A 15,004-nucleotide genomic window follows, 5' to 3' on the forward strand; every position below is an offset into this window, starting at 1 on the left:
AATTACTTAAATTAATTTAAATTAAATTATATGTTTGATCTTAAAATAAGTATTTAACTCCTTCCACAGCAGCTACTGCCTTAGCCATTTGCATCGGGCAAGAGCTAGCACATTTGATCAGAAATGCCTTACCCACCTTGGGGCTGGTTTTTGTTATTGTCACTTAGGAGTATCTCTGAGTGTTTCTCCAAGTAGTCTGAGTAAGTGAAGCATGTTGTATAGATGCAAGCTGCCCTCATAGACTGCAACATCAGCAAGCTTTGGAAAATTTATTTCACCTTGCAGAGGAAGACTGAGGAAGTCCCAGAACAGGGAAGATAGTCTGAAAAATTACATGTTTTATTTAGTACCAGGGACAGCTTTGTAGCCAGCTTATTCTAGGAGCATCAGATCATCCTGTTATACAGGAAGGCAAAAAATTTGGTCTAAAAGACAAAATGCCTAATGATTTACCCCGGTATTTCTGTCTGATAACGCTACCTTCATTATATTCCATAGCTGGAAACAAATGGATTATTGATGGCAGTTTCTCCTTACTGCCTGAAAAAGTGACAGAGGCTGTCTCACACTGCCAGCTTATTTTAGTACCAGGATAGTGCCATATCTGTGATTACATCATGGAGAAACAGAGGCAGAGGAAGAGCCTTTCCAGGCTTGTTTGACAAGTTTTGTTTCTTGTCTAATGTTTCTTTTCTAATTTTTCTACAGCATTCTCAGCTGGGGAATTCTCAGCTGGGGAAAAACTACTAGGACTATGAAGGAGATTCTTATTCCCATCAGTGAAAGAGCTGTAGAGGTAGAATAGGAAGAGCATCCACATTGTCCCCCTCTGCCATACCCAGTGATTACCTCTGCACCACCCCAAAGTGCAATGCACCAGGCACAGAGCGTAGCTGTTGTGTCCCAAAGCTCCTTTGGGGCTGCACTGCCCACGTCATCCCCAGCTTAGGTCGGACGTCTTAATGTCTGGCTCTCAGTGTGTGCAGAAGGCCCTTTGTTACCCGGAGCCCAGTGACATCTCTCAGAGTATGACTTCATTGTGGCATCTGTTGCCCCACAGCAATGAATGCTCCATTTTCTAGTCATCCATCATGTTAATGTCTACAAATACGTTTAACTCATTTAAAGAAGGTGATGTTGTTTGGGTTTAACTACTAATTTGAAGCTGAAGCTCTTCAGTTAAAAACTGAATAAGCAAGCATTCATGTCCCAGTGTGAAGCAATTGCATTTATTAAGAAGAAAATAAGAAAAGGTTGTGGCACTGATATTTCACATTTAAAATGACTGCGAATCCTAGTTCATTATATTGCAGTCAGATTTTTCATAGCCTTTTTTATGTTGATTAACTGTTAGTTAAATCATGGATTAATGTATTGAGTACTTTGTTGTGCTCCTTGTCAAAACAAATAAAAAAAGCAAATCAATAACTTTTGCATTCACAAGGGAGAAAATAGGTCATGATCATTTCCTCTGCAGCAGCAACTGTTATTTTTGTAGTATATAGAGGTAAAAGCATTTCAAACCATTTGCAGTTCTGTGGAGCTGATTAAATTCTGTTAAATTCTTCATTTTCTTTTTTCAAGCCACATTGTGATGTAGATAAATTTGCCAAGTTTGCCTGAAGATTTGTGCAGATTTTTAAAATATATTTATTTAACTTGGGAGACAATTGCTTGCACCGAATGCCACTGTTTTCTACTGTTTTTTACTCACTTTCCCTTATTGTAAAAACCTGCATTAAACCCCAGAGAAATTATACTGCAGTATTTGCACACTTCAGCCCAAAACTCTTGAGGGCTTGTTAAAACTGCAGAGATCCTAGATCTCCTTCCTCTGTCTGGAATTTGGTAGTGTGCTCACATCTGTAGGATGCATAGGATATGGAGTGACATCCTACACTTTGCTGTTCCTTTCAAGTTAACAAAGTACTGGGCCACTACTGTTGGGTCAATAATCCTGAGATGAGAGAGCCTGATAAGTCTCTGAGACACCTTCTGGTGAATACTAAGGGGTTTTTCCTTCTCATCTCAGACATTATCTCAAAAGTATCCTACACGTTTACAGTATAATTGCCATGGTGCTGCAGAAATAATGCTGCCAAGTCTGGTAATTTGGGGGATTATTTAGAATAGTGTTTTGATTTTAATAAGAGATAATCATATAGACAAGTACAGATCAGGTTTCAGCTCTAAATTTTTTCTTTTCCTTCTGGATTTTTTCCTTTTCTTCCTTGTATCTAGTTTCTTTGGTCCTGCTGCAGTGGAAGCTCCTCAAGGTCATTTACACTCCAATGACATTTGCTAATTCAGTTTATATCAAAGCCACATTTTATCCAGTAAACTTCTCTTAGACTTCACAACTCTCCTGGTTCACCAGGTCTCTGAGTGTGGACATGAACAAGAAATGAAAGGCTAAAACCTTCCCCTCCTCTAGTAATCTGGATTTTTTGCTTACACAGATAAGATCTAACAACATCTGAAGACTGATAGTTGAAATCAGTGCTTTGCCAATGAGCCACAGGCTTGCCAGAGAAAAATGAGCTTTCCCTCTGTACAGACCTGGAAGCCAGATTTTTCTGTCTCTGACCTTGAGAAAGTTACTGAGTCTCTCTATCTCTATTTTCCCCTCTGCAGGAGTGATTGCATGTAACTGCCTCACCTAGATCTAGCGCATATTAATCAGTTAATGTCTTAAGGTACATTAAAAGGCATGTAATAGCTATTCAAGTCCCAGTTGTTCTTATGACTTAAAATGGCAGTTAATTCCTGGATTTTTTTATTCAACTTTATTACAGACATTATAGAACATTAAGTTCATTTGTGCACTTAATGCTTTTGATTGCAAACATTTTCTGGTACTCATAATGTCTATTCATAACCTATTCTCAGAAGGGCAATGTGCCCCTTTTCATAGTATGCCTATTATGACATGTCATTTGCCAGTTTGCCTCTATTTTCTCTGATAAATTACCATTTTTATGGTAGATTAAGTTGAAACAGAGAAATGTGTAATTTCCATGTAACCTTTTTTCTGCAACTTCTGTTGCTGATTTGTGTCCTACTGCAAGTGACTTTCCCCGTCAGCCCAATTTCCCCTTATGTCAAGCATAAGTAAAACTCCAGATTTGGAGACCATTTTTTATCATTTCAGAATGCATTCTAGAAGTTGATGAAGATCTGGTAAGCCCTGCCACCAAAATATGCAGATTTCATCCTCCTGACTGAAATAAATTTGAGCAGAAAGACCATGCCCCAAGGCTGTACATCACAGTGGCTAAGGAAGCTTTGGAAACTCTCTTGTGACACCAAAATGTGTCTTTAATTTTGACTTAGTTAGGCAGTTTCTTGGTCTGAAATAGCCTGATTTTCTGCCTTGCCTGTATAATTCTCAGCCTATCTGGAAAGGTGACAATTAATTTCATTTACTCTGCGAGTTCATGTACAGGAGCGGGCGCACATGAGTCCAGACCTCAGTTTGTTCAACGTACGTACTAAAGAGCTGTTAAGTGGCAATATCTCACTCCAGGCTGGAATTGCCTCTGTGGCAGAGCAGTGAGAAATCACTGTGTCCAAAAACACTGTGTGTGAGACCAGTTCCTCTGGGACACCCAGCTCAGCTTCAGACTGTAGATTTATGAAATGAAATGCATTGGACATTACCGCCAGTGTCTTGTAAATCTTATGAAACATATTTGAGTCAGAAAACATTTATCTTCCATAAAACTTGTCAAGAGAATTGCGTCTTGTATAAACTTTAGCATTGCCTGAGGATAGAAGCACTTAATATTTATAGCTCTGCCTTCTCTCTCTGTTTCTCACACATTCTTGAAGTAGAAACATATATACAGTAGTTTGAAGTTTTTTTCAGATTTTTTGTTGTAACTGGTAAGTACAGAAAAGTGTACTGTGGATCTGAAAACATTTTGATAAAAATGTAATCCTTTATTCCAAAATGAAAGGGCCTGGCATGACAAACAAAAAGCGTGTAGGTTTTTCCCACTAGATTTTACAGGACGTATTTAACTTTTTTCTTTTTTTTATTTTGTCTGTACCATGAATCACTCATATGCTTAAATGGTGATTTTTCATTAAAGTGTTTTCTCACTAGAAACATTGTAAGCTATAGTGGTGTGTTTTGCTGTTTTGATTAAGTAAAGATGAGGCAGCAAGTCTTATGCTAGGGAGCCATGAATTCAGATCCATGCATTAAGATCTTGAAACAAGTACTTGCTTAACTGTAGCTTTTTTCTCTACTTTTGTTGCAAAACACAAAACTGGTTTAAAATGGGCTTTTTGAAACAATAGTGTGCTTTTTGGTAATAATGCTAAAAAATTTTGTGGTGTAGAGCACCTGACCATGTGGGAGTTTTGCTAATGACCCAGAATCATTTAGATACAATGGACATATTCAGTGACCTTGATTTGTCTTTTTTAAGTATACTGCAGTACTGCATGTATTTCATAAGCACTTTGCTTAGACAGCTGACTTAGTCAAATTGCTGTGGAAGGGGCTGATTTTAATCAAGAACAACACAAAACACTAGGAAAAAATGACGGCCTTAAAATAGAAAGTAGCATTATCTAGAAAGTGGATGATTCAGAAAACTTACAATGAGATGAGAAGCTGCCTATTTCTTTATCACTAGTTCAGATAAAAATCCTCTGTGGTAACTTGTCAATCTTGTTGCCATCCTATATCTGCTCGATAACCTAAATTGATGGATCACTTTGATATCTGCTACCCTATGGACACACCCATAAGCATGCGTCCATAAGATACATCCATTCTTCACAGGATATATTTGTACTTTCTGTCTGTGTATGTATTGTTTTAAAAATAACTAAATGATTCAGTGGTTGCATGCATGCAGTTGGAAGGTTTGGGGTGTTTTTTTAGCAATGTTAACAGAATTTCACAATATTACAGTTTTTCTCAGAAATTTGATTCCAGACTTCTGAATTTCCTCCCTTTCCTCTTTAAAAGACTTACTCAAAAATTAGCTTACAGAGAAAACATATCTAATGAAGTTCATAATATAAAAAATTCTGAAAGCATTTCAGTAAATTAAAAGCTAGTTCAAAGTTTTTAAAGATTGTAGTGTGTTGATGTGTCATTATGAGAATTCAGCTGATGAATTCTAAAGCTGCATCTGGGATAAAGTTTTTTGTGTCAAACTCATTGAAGTCCAATACAAAAATTTGCAAGACAGTTCTTCATGAATCTCTCTTACTTTGTGATACAAAACATGGGCTATCACAAAGAAAATTTGGTTTCTCTCTTCAAGACATCTAGTAAGGCTCTGCATCTCGTTGGCTAGTCTGCAATAATACATTTTGGAATTAACAAAATTATTTCTTTGAAGCTGAAGATGATGCTACCAGCATGGTATGGTTTGTTCACAGGATCTGAAGCCTTTTCTTCTCTTTAATCCCTAAGCATATTTGAAGTAGCATTATATTCCTAGAATGACATTTTTAAAAGACTCTCTGAAATGTTATCAGGCAGCCATTTCAGAGTCCGTTCTAACTTTTGGGTTAGAAGAAAGCAAAATGTTTCAAGTTGAAGATAGTAGATTCAGAAGGTTTCTGTAGAAAACCTTTTAAAGAGAAGAATACATTTTATTCAAGATGCAGAACACCTCTGGTATTCAGGCTAAAATATTCAAGGGAGTTGAGGGTACTCAGTACTTGTCAGATCCAGGTTTGTGTACCTCAAGGTCAACTTGGCCAGCACATCTGCTTTCACACCTATGTTCTTCTGGAAAGTAAAATGGGAGTTTGACATAAAGCAGGTGTCCAACAGGCAAATGTTGCCCATTTTTCATAGAGCTGTTGCATCAGCCAGGACTTCAGAGAGAGGGCACTTTCTCCTGTCTCACAAATAATCCTGAGCTGCCACCATTTTTGCCTGCCAGTCTCTCATTCTGATTTCATACTGGGAAAGCAACATGAGGTATTTAAATAAAGATTGGTTGGGAAACATGGTTCTGTTCCTTTTCCTTTCACTTTTTGTTTGACTTTGATCTTCACCTCCTCCTGTTCCCATTTCCCTACTTGATATGTTATTTGGTAAAGGACTTTGAATTCAACACATAGACAGGGCTAGATAGTAACAGTCCTCGCCACAGGTCTTAATCTCATAAGATGCAGAAAATAATCAATCACACCTGTGAGAAAAGAAATATGATGTTAGTGCCAGTTGTCATTGCTCTTCAGCACATGGCTGGATAAAGAGCTGGGGCAGGCCAAGGGATATATATCATCAGGGCCACTCCCTAGTATATAGCTGTGCCATTAGCAAACAAACCTCCCAGGTTTTAGCTACTTCCCTGGTTCCTCTCACCTGCTCCCAAAGTATCTTCTCCAAGCCCAGTTTCACATGCTCACTCCCCTGCATGGCAGAGTTGTGTGCTTGCCATCCCCTCAAGTCACTCATCACTAGTGCAAGCCACTAGTTTGCCCTCTTCCTTCCTACAATTATCCCCTACAGTCTATCCTTCCTTCCTCCCAGTCTTACTCCTCCTTTTGCACTCAGGTGAGACATTTCCTCCTTGCTGCCTGCACACCAGCAAAATGAAGGCTGAAGGCCTGCTTACCACTGAGCAACTGGTGCTTACCACTCTGACTAGCTGCTCACTAAGTATTTGCCACAGATCTTCAGTGCTTCATCCTGGCTGGCTGTATTTCTGCCTGCATGCTGTCCTACCTCTCCCTAGTAAGTGTTGTACCCTAAATCTAATAAGTACTCAGTTTAAACCCATTAGATGTCTTGCTCATCTTGAAAATCTTTCTGTTCTCATTTCTTCTCAAAAAGGAATGAAAGACCACTACTTTCCTATATACAGTGAGAAAAGCAACTCTGCCTTTCACTGAGCTGTTTCCTTTAGTTTGTCTATTTGCTTTTCTTTCCCAACAGCTCTGGTTTACACACAAGTGACAGTGTTACAAAAACAGGACCTGGGGGCCTTCCAGACATGAGACAAGTGCCAACTGTTGTGATCGAATGCGATGACAATAAAGAAAATGTGCCTCATGAAACTGACTATGAAGATTCTTCCTGCCTCTATCCAAGGCAGGAAGAGGAAGAAGAGGAAGATGAAGATGAGGATAACTCACTCTTTACAAGTAAGACTCATTCCATTTTTCCTTTCTCACTTATTTAATTTTTACTTTGAAATTGCAATACACAAAGGAAACACAAGGCCTGTGTATTTTCTTTCTTGGCTGTGGCTTTTGCATCTCTGAGGGCTTGACTACATGGAGATGCTAATTCAAAATAACCAGCAGTATGAATTTATAGTGATTTCACTAATATACATGAATGCCTGTCTCGGTAGCACTCAGACTAAAATCAAATTACAGGTTTCAGCTTATATTGGTTCAATTACAAATTGGCTTTTGGATTCACTTTCCCAAATCCCCGTGGTGAAGAGAAGCCCTGCCTCTGGCTTAAGTCAAGATCATCTCAATAGTTACTTCAGGAGGATGAAATAAGTGCCATACATAGAGAACTGGAGCTTTTATATATAGTCAATGTTAAATCATTTTGGAATCATAAATGTGCACATGCCTTGAAAGGGGTCACAATCAGCAGACTGGGCTCAGATAAGAAGAGGTTAATCAATAGGCATGTCATAATTACAGACTGGGAAAGGACCTCTGGCCTTCCTGACCTCCGTAAGGAAACCCAATTCCTGCCTCAGTGTGGTATCATAGGACTGTCCCATGAAGACAAGACACAGTATTTTATGTATGACAACTGCTTGTAATCCTTGATGTTGAAGTTCCAGGCCCTTGGCTTCCTTTTGTTCTGAAAACTGGAAGCAGTACAATCAAACAACATACCTTTTAAAGCTCACAGAAAGAAGATTCTAAACCAGGTATATTTCATCTCCTCAGAACCCCACCTTACCCTGCAAGTGAAATTAAGCAGTGTTTGCTCTTAACACTGAAGAACAGAACTTCACTATCTCATACTCTCCTAACAAAGGCCAAAACCTCTCATGTGTTTGTGTCTCTCTATGTCTCTTGCTCAAACTGCTTTGGACACAAGCCTAAGAAAACAATTTTGAGCCATAAAAGGCCACTGGTTTTTGGTGTCGTTGCCACTGTCACTGCCCAGGAAGCAGTCACTTAATGTGCATAAAGATTTGTGCTGCTTCTGATTGACTTTTGATTCCTTCCAGTTCTGGCTTGGGTGTCTTGATACTACATTGCAAGAGACAGTCAGATACCCCTCTCTTTTCACATGCTGTAGCTCTGCTGCCTGCCCAGATTCTGAGGTTGAGTTTTTCATTCCATTATGTGGAAATACTGTGCTAGAGAAAGCTACAGATGGTCCTAGCAATTCTGAAACAAGCCCTTCTTCTCCATGCCCCTCTATGGAGAAATATATTAATTTCTATTTCCTGTATACCTACCAATTTCAGCTTTTCCTTATTATGATACAAATTGAGGTTAATTGAGCACATGAAGTTAATGACACTCCTTTTCCCATAAGCCATACCAGTGTAAAGGAGAGCCTCATATCCTCCCCTGGCTAGTACTTTTTTGCCAGCTGCATGCTGTAATGAAAGGATGACACCTCCTTTGGCAGAGCCTCTCCTCTCTCCCACAGGCCCCCTGGCAAGGAAACTCTGCAGGAAGGACTCTTTAGCAATCAAACTAAGCAACAGGCCTTCCAAGCGAGAGCTGGAGGAAAAGAACATCCTCCCCATGCAGACTGATGAAGAGAGGCTCGAACTTAGGCAGCAGATTGGGACAAAGCTAACAAGGTAAGAGACAAGATGTTTTTTTACTCTTGCTTTTGGAAATATGTGGTGGGATGTAGTTTTTCCCTTGGTCTTTAAACATTTGAGATCTGTTTGGTTGCAATGTTCAAGAGGAAAAGCCATGGAGAGGAAAAAATGGTTCTGTATGTTATTACTGGTCTAATAAAGCTTCCCATATAACTCCCCATTTCATTTTCCTGGCATATGGTATGGGAACTTTGGTTAAGTATCAGCATGAGCTATGTGAATTTGGTTCTTTTTGGCACATCATTGGAAAATGTTCAGCTTTGATAACTTTTAGGACTGTAGCTGCAGGTGCCATTTTATAAGCTATTCATTTGGCCAAAGGTCAGAGGTATGGCTTTCTCTTCTGTTTGCATCTCCTGTGAGTAGCTGAGACTTTTCCTGGTGCAAAATAGGTTAAGTCCTGCAGTACTTGCCTTCATTGAGTCAGATTGGACAGATTTCCTCTGTCTAGACACTTTCTGCTTCTTGCAGTACTTGCCTTCATTGAGTCAGGTTGGACAGATTTCCTTTCTGCTTTCTGACAGAGACACTTTCTGCTTCATAACAGTGTTACTCACCAACTGTTCTGGTTTTCTGTATTGCATGAGTTACAAAGGGGTGGCCATTAAATGTGGAGGATATCTGACAAGAATTAGTGAACTGAGGTCAGATAGAACTGTCTATGAACTTCTATAGAACCTTCTATGTGCATGGCATGATTTCTGTAATCAATTTAATCCTCTTCTGTTATCAACTTGGTGGTATGCAGAGCTGGTGAATGAAGTTAGTTGCTCTCCAGTGAGAAAACCACAAGAAGATTTTTTATTTTTGAGGTGGGTGGATAAGTGGGAGACACTGCTACTGTGTTGTGGGGATAGGAAGAATAGGAGCTTCTGGTAAATACCACTTTCAGCATTTTATTTACTTTCCTTTCATGGCCTTGTTTGTTGTCTCTTTAGAATAAACTAACCAAAACTTTCCAACCTGTCTTTGAAAGTTTTTGTGCAGCATCATGCTCAGCCAAAATCTGTCTAATTCTTCAGTATTCTTGTTCAGGGGCTTCAGCAAACATGCCCAAAATATGTAAGATGGTGCTGCACTGTTGCTGGTGCTGTGATTTTTCAGTTCTAGTCTTTATTCAGCTTTATTCCAGCCTTGTTAGACTGCAGTGACAATGGAGCTGTGGGTCCCAAAGAACAGCACAGTATAGCAAGGCCTCAGTGCTTATATGATTAAATTTGAACCCTGTTGAAGCATTTGAAGAATTTAAATTTTTGTCTCTTAGCATATCTCACTGCTTGACCTTGCAATGACATTGCAAGGAAGAGCATTTCCTCTGTGTTGCCCATTTGCCTAAATTAATTACTTAAGTTTTTCTGAAGTTTTCCAGCTATGGCTGATGAAGGAAAATAGTGTCATTTACAAACATTGATTCTGCACAGCTCACTGTGCACCAGGTCTTTTTCATTTTAAGTATTTTATTTTTCATTTCTCCAAAATCTGTTTTTTTCCTCACTAAACAATATATTTTCAGCATATGCCTTTTTAACAAGGGAAACTATTTTTGGTAATACACAAAACCCTTCCTGTCTAAGCCCCATATTCTCAAAATGTTGGTTTTTATTTCCCCAATTGTATCTCTGCTAATCGGAGTTTAATAGTTTGAGCTATAATGCCTGATCTTGTCTTCTAACATAGCTAGGTCTTAGGGACAATCACAAATAGTTCAAATAATTAAAACTGTGTATATATGAGTTCAAAAAGTAGCTGAGCTAAATGAAACTGCTGTTTCATTCCTGCATTGTGTCAGTGTAACATCACTGAAAATGGTAGAATTTCACAAGTCTTAAATGGAAAGGTATAGTTGCCAGTCTGACCTTTTAATTACTAGTATTTGCAACTTAGTATCTCATCCTTTTGAGTAGTTGAAAACAATCATGAAATATGAGGGAAAACAAATTTTGCTCATATATAATACATAAAAAGCCACAGGCATTTCAGCAGCAAAAAGGAAAGGTGGTTATCTTAGCAGTGCCTTATGTCTAAATGTGCTGTATCCGTGTGCACAAACTGATGAATATTAGATTAAAATAGAGAGAATATTTCAATTTTGACAGTATTTTCCTGTTGTCCAGGCTTTATTACTGAATCCATCCTTTGCTGTTGCTTGGTAATTGTCACACAGTGATGCAAATGCCAAGCAAAATTAAAGTAGTGAAGCATTTATAGTCCTTAGAGAAGATGCTAGATGCAGACTATAATTGCAGCTGGCAATTTTGGATTTCAGAGGGATTTGTACTGCTCCACCAATGGTCTCCTAGGGTTTAAAATATCCAGCCAATCCAATCACATATGCTACTTACAGAAGTAAAAAATGCAGAATGAAAACTTCAGCATATAGTTATTGTCTGTAATGGATCAATTAATTTTCACCAAGAGGCTGATTAGGATACTTCAGTATTTATGCATAATCCTCACAGTATTTAGTTTGGAAGAGCTCATTGGCTGCCACATTTGGCAGATCAGAATTTAGTACTATAAAGAGAATATCTTTTTCAAAGATGCCTCTATCCAGGCATATTGAGATTGGCCATTGACATATTGTGTGGGACCAAAATCATCCCAGGTGCAGTTCCTCCAGCCTTATTAGAGTTGCACCGGGAATCAATTTGGCTCAGAAAGGTCTGTTCAGATCCTGTTTAAATGTAGCTTGGAACATATGAACCTCCTGTTATTCCCAGAAAATTGTTATGACTTTAGTGCTATATCAGCCAACTGGAAGAGAGATTCCAGAGCAGAGTTCACGGTTTCCCATGCTGGGAGAATAGTGCCTTGACTTACACCAGGCCAGTTGTAAGGGTGAGGCTGCAGGGTCTGTATCTTATAGCAGGACCTGGCCCGCTACACACCTCAGTGTTTGCTCAGCCACGAGGCAAATTCTTTGTGCCTGTCATAGAAGCACTTCACATGAATATCATGCTTCCTTGGTCTGTGTCCTGTATCATGGCTCAGCACATGCAGACCCAAGCAAAAATGGAGCTTCTTGCCCAAGGTGACAAAATATGTCCTAGCAAAGGCAGGAGATTCCACATAATGTGAATTCCAGCCATGTGAATAGGCCACTGCACCATAAATCATTTCTGTAAGGAGTCCTTACATAGCAAATATGGCAATTGATTACAGTAATTAATTAGAAGACCTCCTCCTCCAACCAAACCAGAATGGACTACTCCAAAATGTGACATCTCCTATGAAGCAGAGAGCAAAAATAGCTAACTACGATGTAGACCTTTCAGCTCAAAACCACATGTGGCATGGGGATAGGAAATGGATGCTGGAGGCCATGTTCTTGGCTGCTAAAAACCTTTACAACTCCATTATCTTCTACTCTGAAATGCAAACCTTCTGGACTAAGTAAATCTTTAACTGGGTATAGAGTTTTGTTTGGGTTTTGTTTTGTGGGTTGGTTTTTTTTTTGCGTGTTCAGCTTGTCTCGAACTCCTCCTCCATTTTATCCCTCTGGTGCCTGCACAGCTTCACAGCTGCTCAAGAAGTGTGACTGTAAGATAGAAGGAAGAACACAGGAGAGAAAAAACAGCACTGTGAAAGTTAACAGGGAGAGAGAGGGAAAAGACAGATATCTCCCTTCTGCCTGTCTCAGTGGCTGTGTTGGACCTGCTGGGAAGCACAGGTTTCCTGTTATTCCAGTTAGAGAAACAGCCAGGAAGACTTGGATTTAGCTTTCAGTGGCTGTCAGGGTGAGAGGAATGGGCCATATCCAGGCTGTGACAGTGAGCTTGGAGGTTTTCCTGGGGCAATGATAAAGGCTTGTCAAGAAGCCCTGCTGAAAAGGAGGGCCAGCACTGATGGGTGATGGTCAGCAGAGCTCAGGAATGTCCCCTGGTGCTGGGACAGGTGCTTCAATGCCAGTCCTTGCACTTCTCTTTCACCACGGAATCATAATGGTGGTCATAAGAGACCACACAGACTTTCTCAATCACCATATTTAGTAAACACAAGAGCCCTTTACAGAAACACAAGACTTTGCATTCTCTTGGAATGGGAAGACCTGGTTTCTTTATCTTTCACAAAGTCTCCCCCACAGTCTGAGACAATGTGCATCTTTAGACCGACTGGTCTGCCACACATCCTGCAAGTGAGGCTTTCTAAAGCATTCAAGTATTTTTTCAGTCTCCTAACCCACCAACTCTGGTGAAGATGCTCATTAGCAATTACAGACAGGAGTATTAAAGCTAAGATTTTAGTCTACTGCTTTTCAAGAACACAGTGTATCTATTTGTTTTCCCTGATTGTTTCCATCCTGGCTTCTCCTACCTGCTGGAATTGGATGATCTAATAACACAAAAAGTCTGGCAATCCAGTGTGCTATCATCATGTTGTTATTAATCAATGTTAAGGGAACTTCTTGATATTCACAGTCTTTTAACTGGTCAGCATAATGTCTGTCTCATCAGCAGACTCCAACCCACTGTCTGCAGGTCTGGAGGCAGAGGAGATACATAAAGTCTGTCCACTGGCAGTAGTGCTTGCCAAGGGACTGCTACCCTTCACTGGAAGGTGCCACAGGCACCCCAGTAAGATCTTGCAATCCAATAAGAGTTTGTGCTGTGCTGCTGCCAAAAGCTGTTAGTTGTAGGGGTCATATTTATCTGCCCAGTGTGAAAGCAAAGAGAGATGAGGTGGGGGAGCAGCCTTCTGCACATTAGCTAACCAGTAAAATGAGAAACAAATAAAGAAGAAAGTAACAAACTACCTATTGCCTCTTTCCTGACTTTGAGAGATACTCTTCCGATTGCTCGACTGAATCCTGTGTGTGTCACTGTGTATGTTCTGCTGGCTTTAAAGTGGTGAATTAAAGGCAAATTTTTCTGCCAGACATGCAGTAGTGCTCTGCATTTTTTTTTGTACAGCTCTAGATTTATTCACTACAATACCTTACGGGGTACTGTCCTTACACCAGCAAGTGGAAAATCATGATCTCAAGCAATATAAATAGTATATTGCAAGGATCATGAGGCAATAGATCACAGAGATGCTGTCTGTGTGCATATGGCTGTAAATAAGTACACCTGAGATTTGGACATGCACACCTGCTGGATGTGTTTTTATAGTCCCATTGATGGTTTGGAAATAGTACCACGATGTCTGTGACTGAGAAACACAGCACAAGAAGTCATAAAACTATGGAATGGCAGGTTTGACAGATGGTGGTCACCTACTACCTTGCTGAGAAAGATAATCTACACATTCCCCATCAATACCACATCTTCCTTAGCTGTGCTGAAAAATGCTGCTTAGAAACAGAAATCCTGTGCTGGAATGAAGTTGGTGAATTCCCACAAGTATAAAAAATTGTGATTGATTTTTTTAAATGTCATGAGGCTGCTGCAAGGTTTTTGAACTCATTCATATTAGATACTAGAAAGAAGAAGAAAGAAAAGCACAAAAATTGGACAAAATCTTCTTCCTTGGGAAAAGGATTGGACTGTCAGCATCACCATGAAGGTGACAAATATTACCAGTACTGAGGAAGGGTCAGTCTGCAAGGCTCATTGAAACGCACCATAGTTCCTTCAGAGGTCTGAGGGGACTGAATAGTTCGAAGCAATCATTTTTATTTACTAATATTTAGGCTGTGAAGAGATTCAGCTTTTTGAAATGGTTCATTCTTTAAGCAGTATTGCAGTCCCACTAGGGGAGGGTTTATTCCACCACAGGATGGCAGAGTGATGGCCCCCATTGAGCACGGCTGAATCTCCTGTGGCTTCTCCCCATCCAGTGCTATGGAGGGTGTTTTTGTGCCCTCCCTATCTCCGAGTCATTTAGGGATTTAAAGAATGGGCAGACAGCAGGATTAGGCTCTATTCAAAGGCCTCATTTTGCTGGGTTACGTGAAATCATTTCTTCCTAATTACGTTTGACGTCTGCAATTCTCACACTTATTGTTAGCTTCCACTAATGAGAGAAAAGCAAGTGCCTAAAGCAAGAGCTCATCCCTGCCAGCAGCACGCACGCGCGGATGTGAGTGTAGCCTGCTTCTTCAAATGCAGGGTACTGGGGATAAATCACACGGAAAATGGGATTGTGGTAAACAAGCTCATCTAAATCCTGGATTAGAGGGGACGATGCGACAGCACTAGATACATGAATGGGGGTGACAGAGAAAAACTCTGCAGAGGGCTGAGCCCAAATTTTAGCTGCAATGG

The 15,004-nt window shown here is 39.9% G+C and overlaps 1 protein-coding gene across 1 annotated transcript in view; it reads left to right on the forward strand.

Annotated features, from left to right (window-relative positions):
• PHACTR1 (phosphatase and actin regulator 1) overlaps positions 1–15,004 on the forward strand; it is a 306,506-nt gene that overhangs the window by 243,285 nt on the left and 48,217 nt on the right. Inside the window, exons 10-11 of the mRNA XM_063402625.1 lie at positions 6,917–7,125; positions 8,618–8,774. Of these exons, the coding sequence (XP_063258695.1) occupies positions 6,917–7,125; positions 8,618–8,774 (366 nt within the window). The remainder of the gene's footprint in view (positions 1–6,916; positions 7,126–8,617; positions 8,775–15,004) is intronic.

Source organism: Prinia subflava, chromosome 1, assembly GCF_021018805.1.
Source record: "Prinia subflava isolate CZ2003 ecotype Zambia chromosome 1, Cam_Psub_1.2, whole genome shotgun sequence".
In the NCBI taxonomy this organism is placed as follows: Eukaryota; Metazoa; Chordata; class Aves; order Passeriformes; family Cisticolidae; genus Prinia; species Prinia subflava.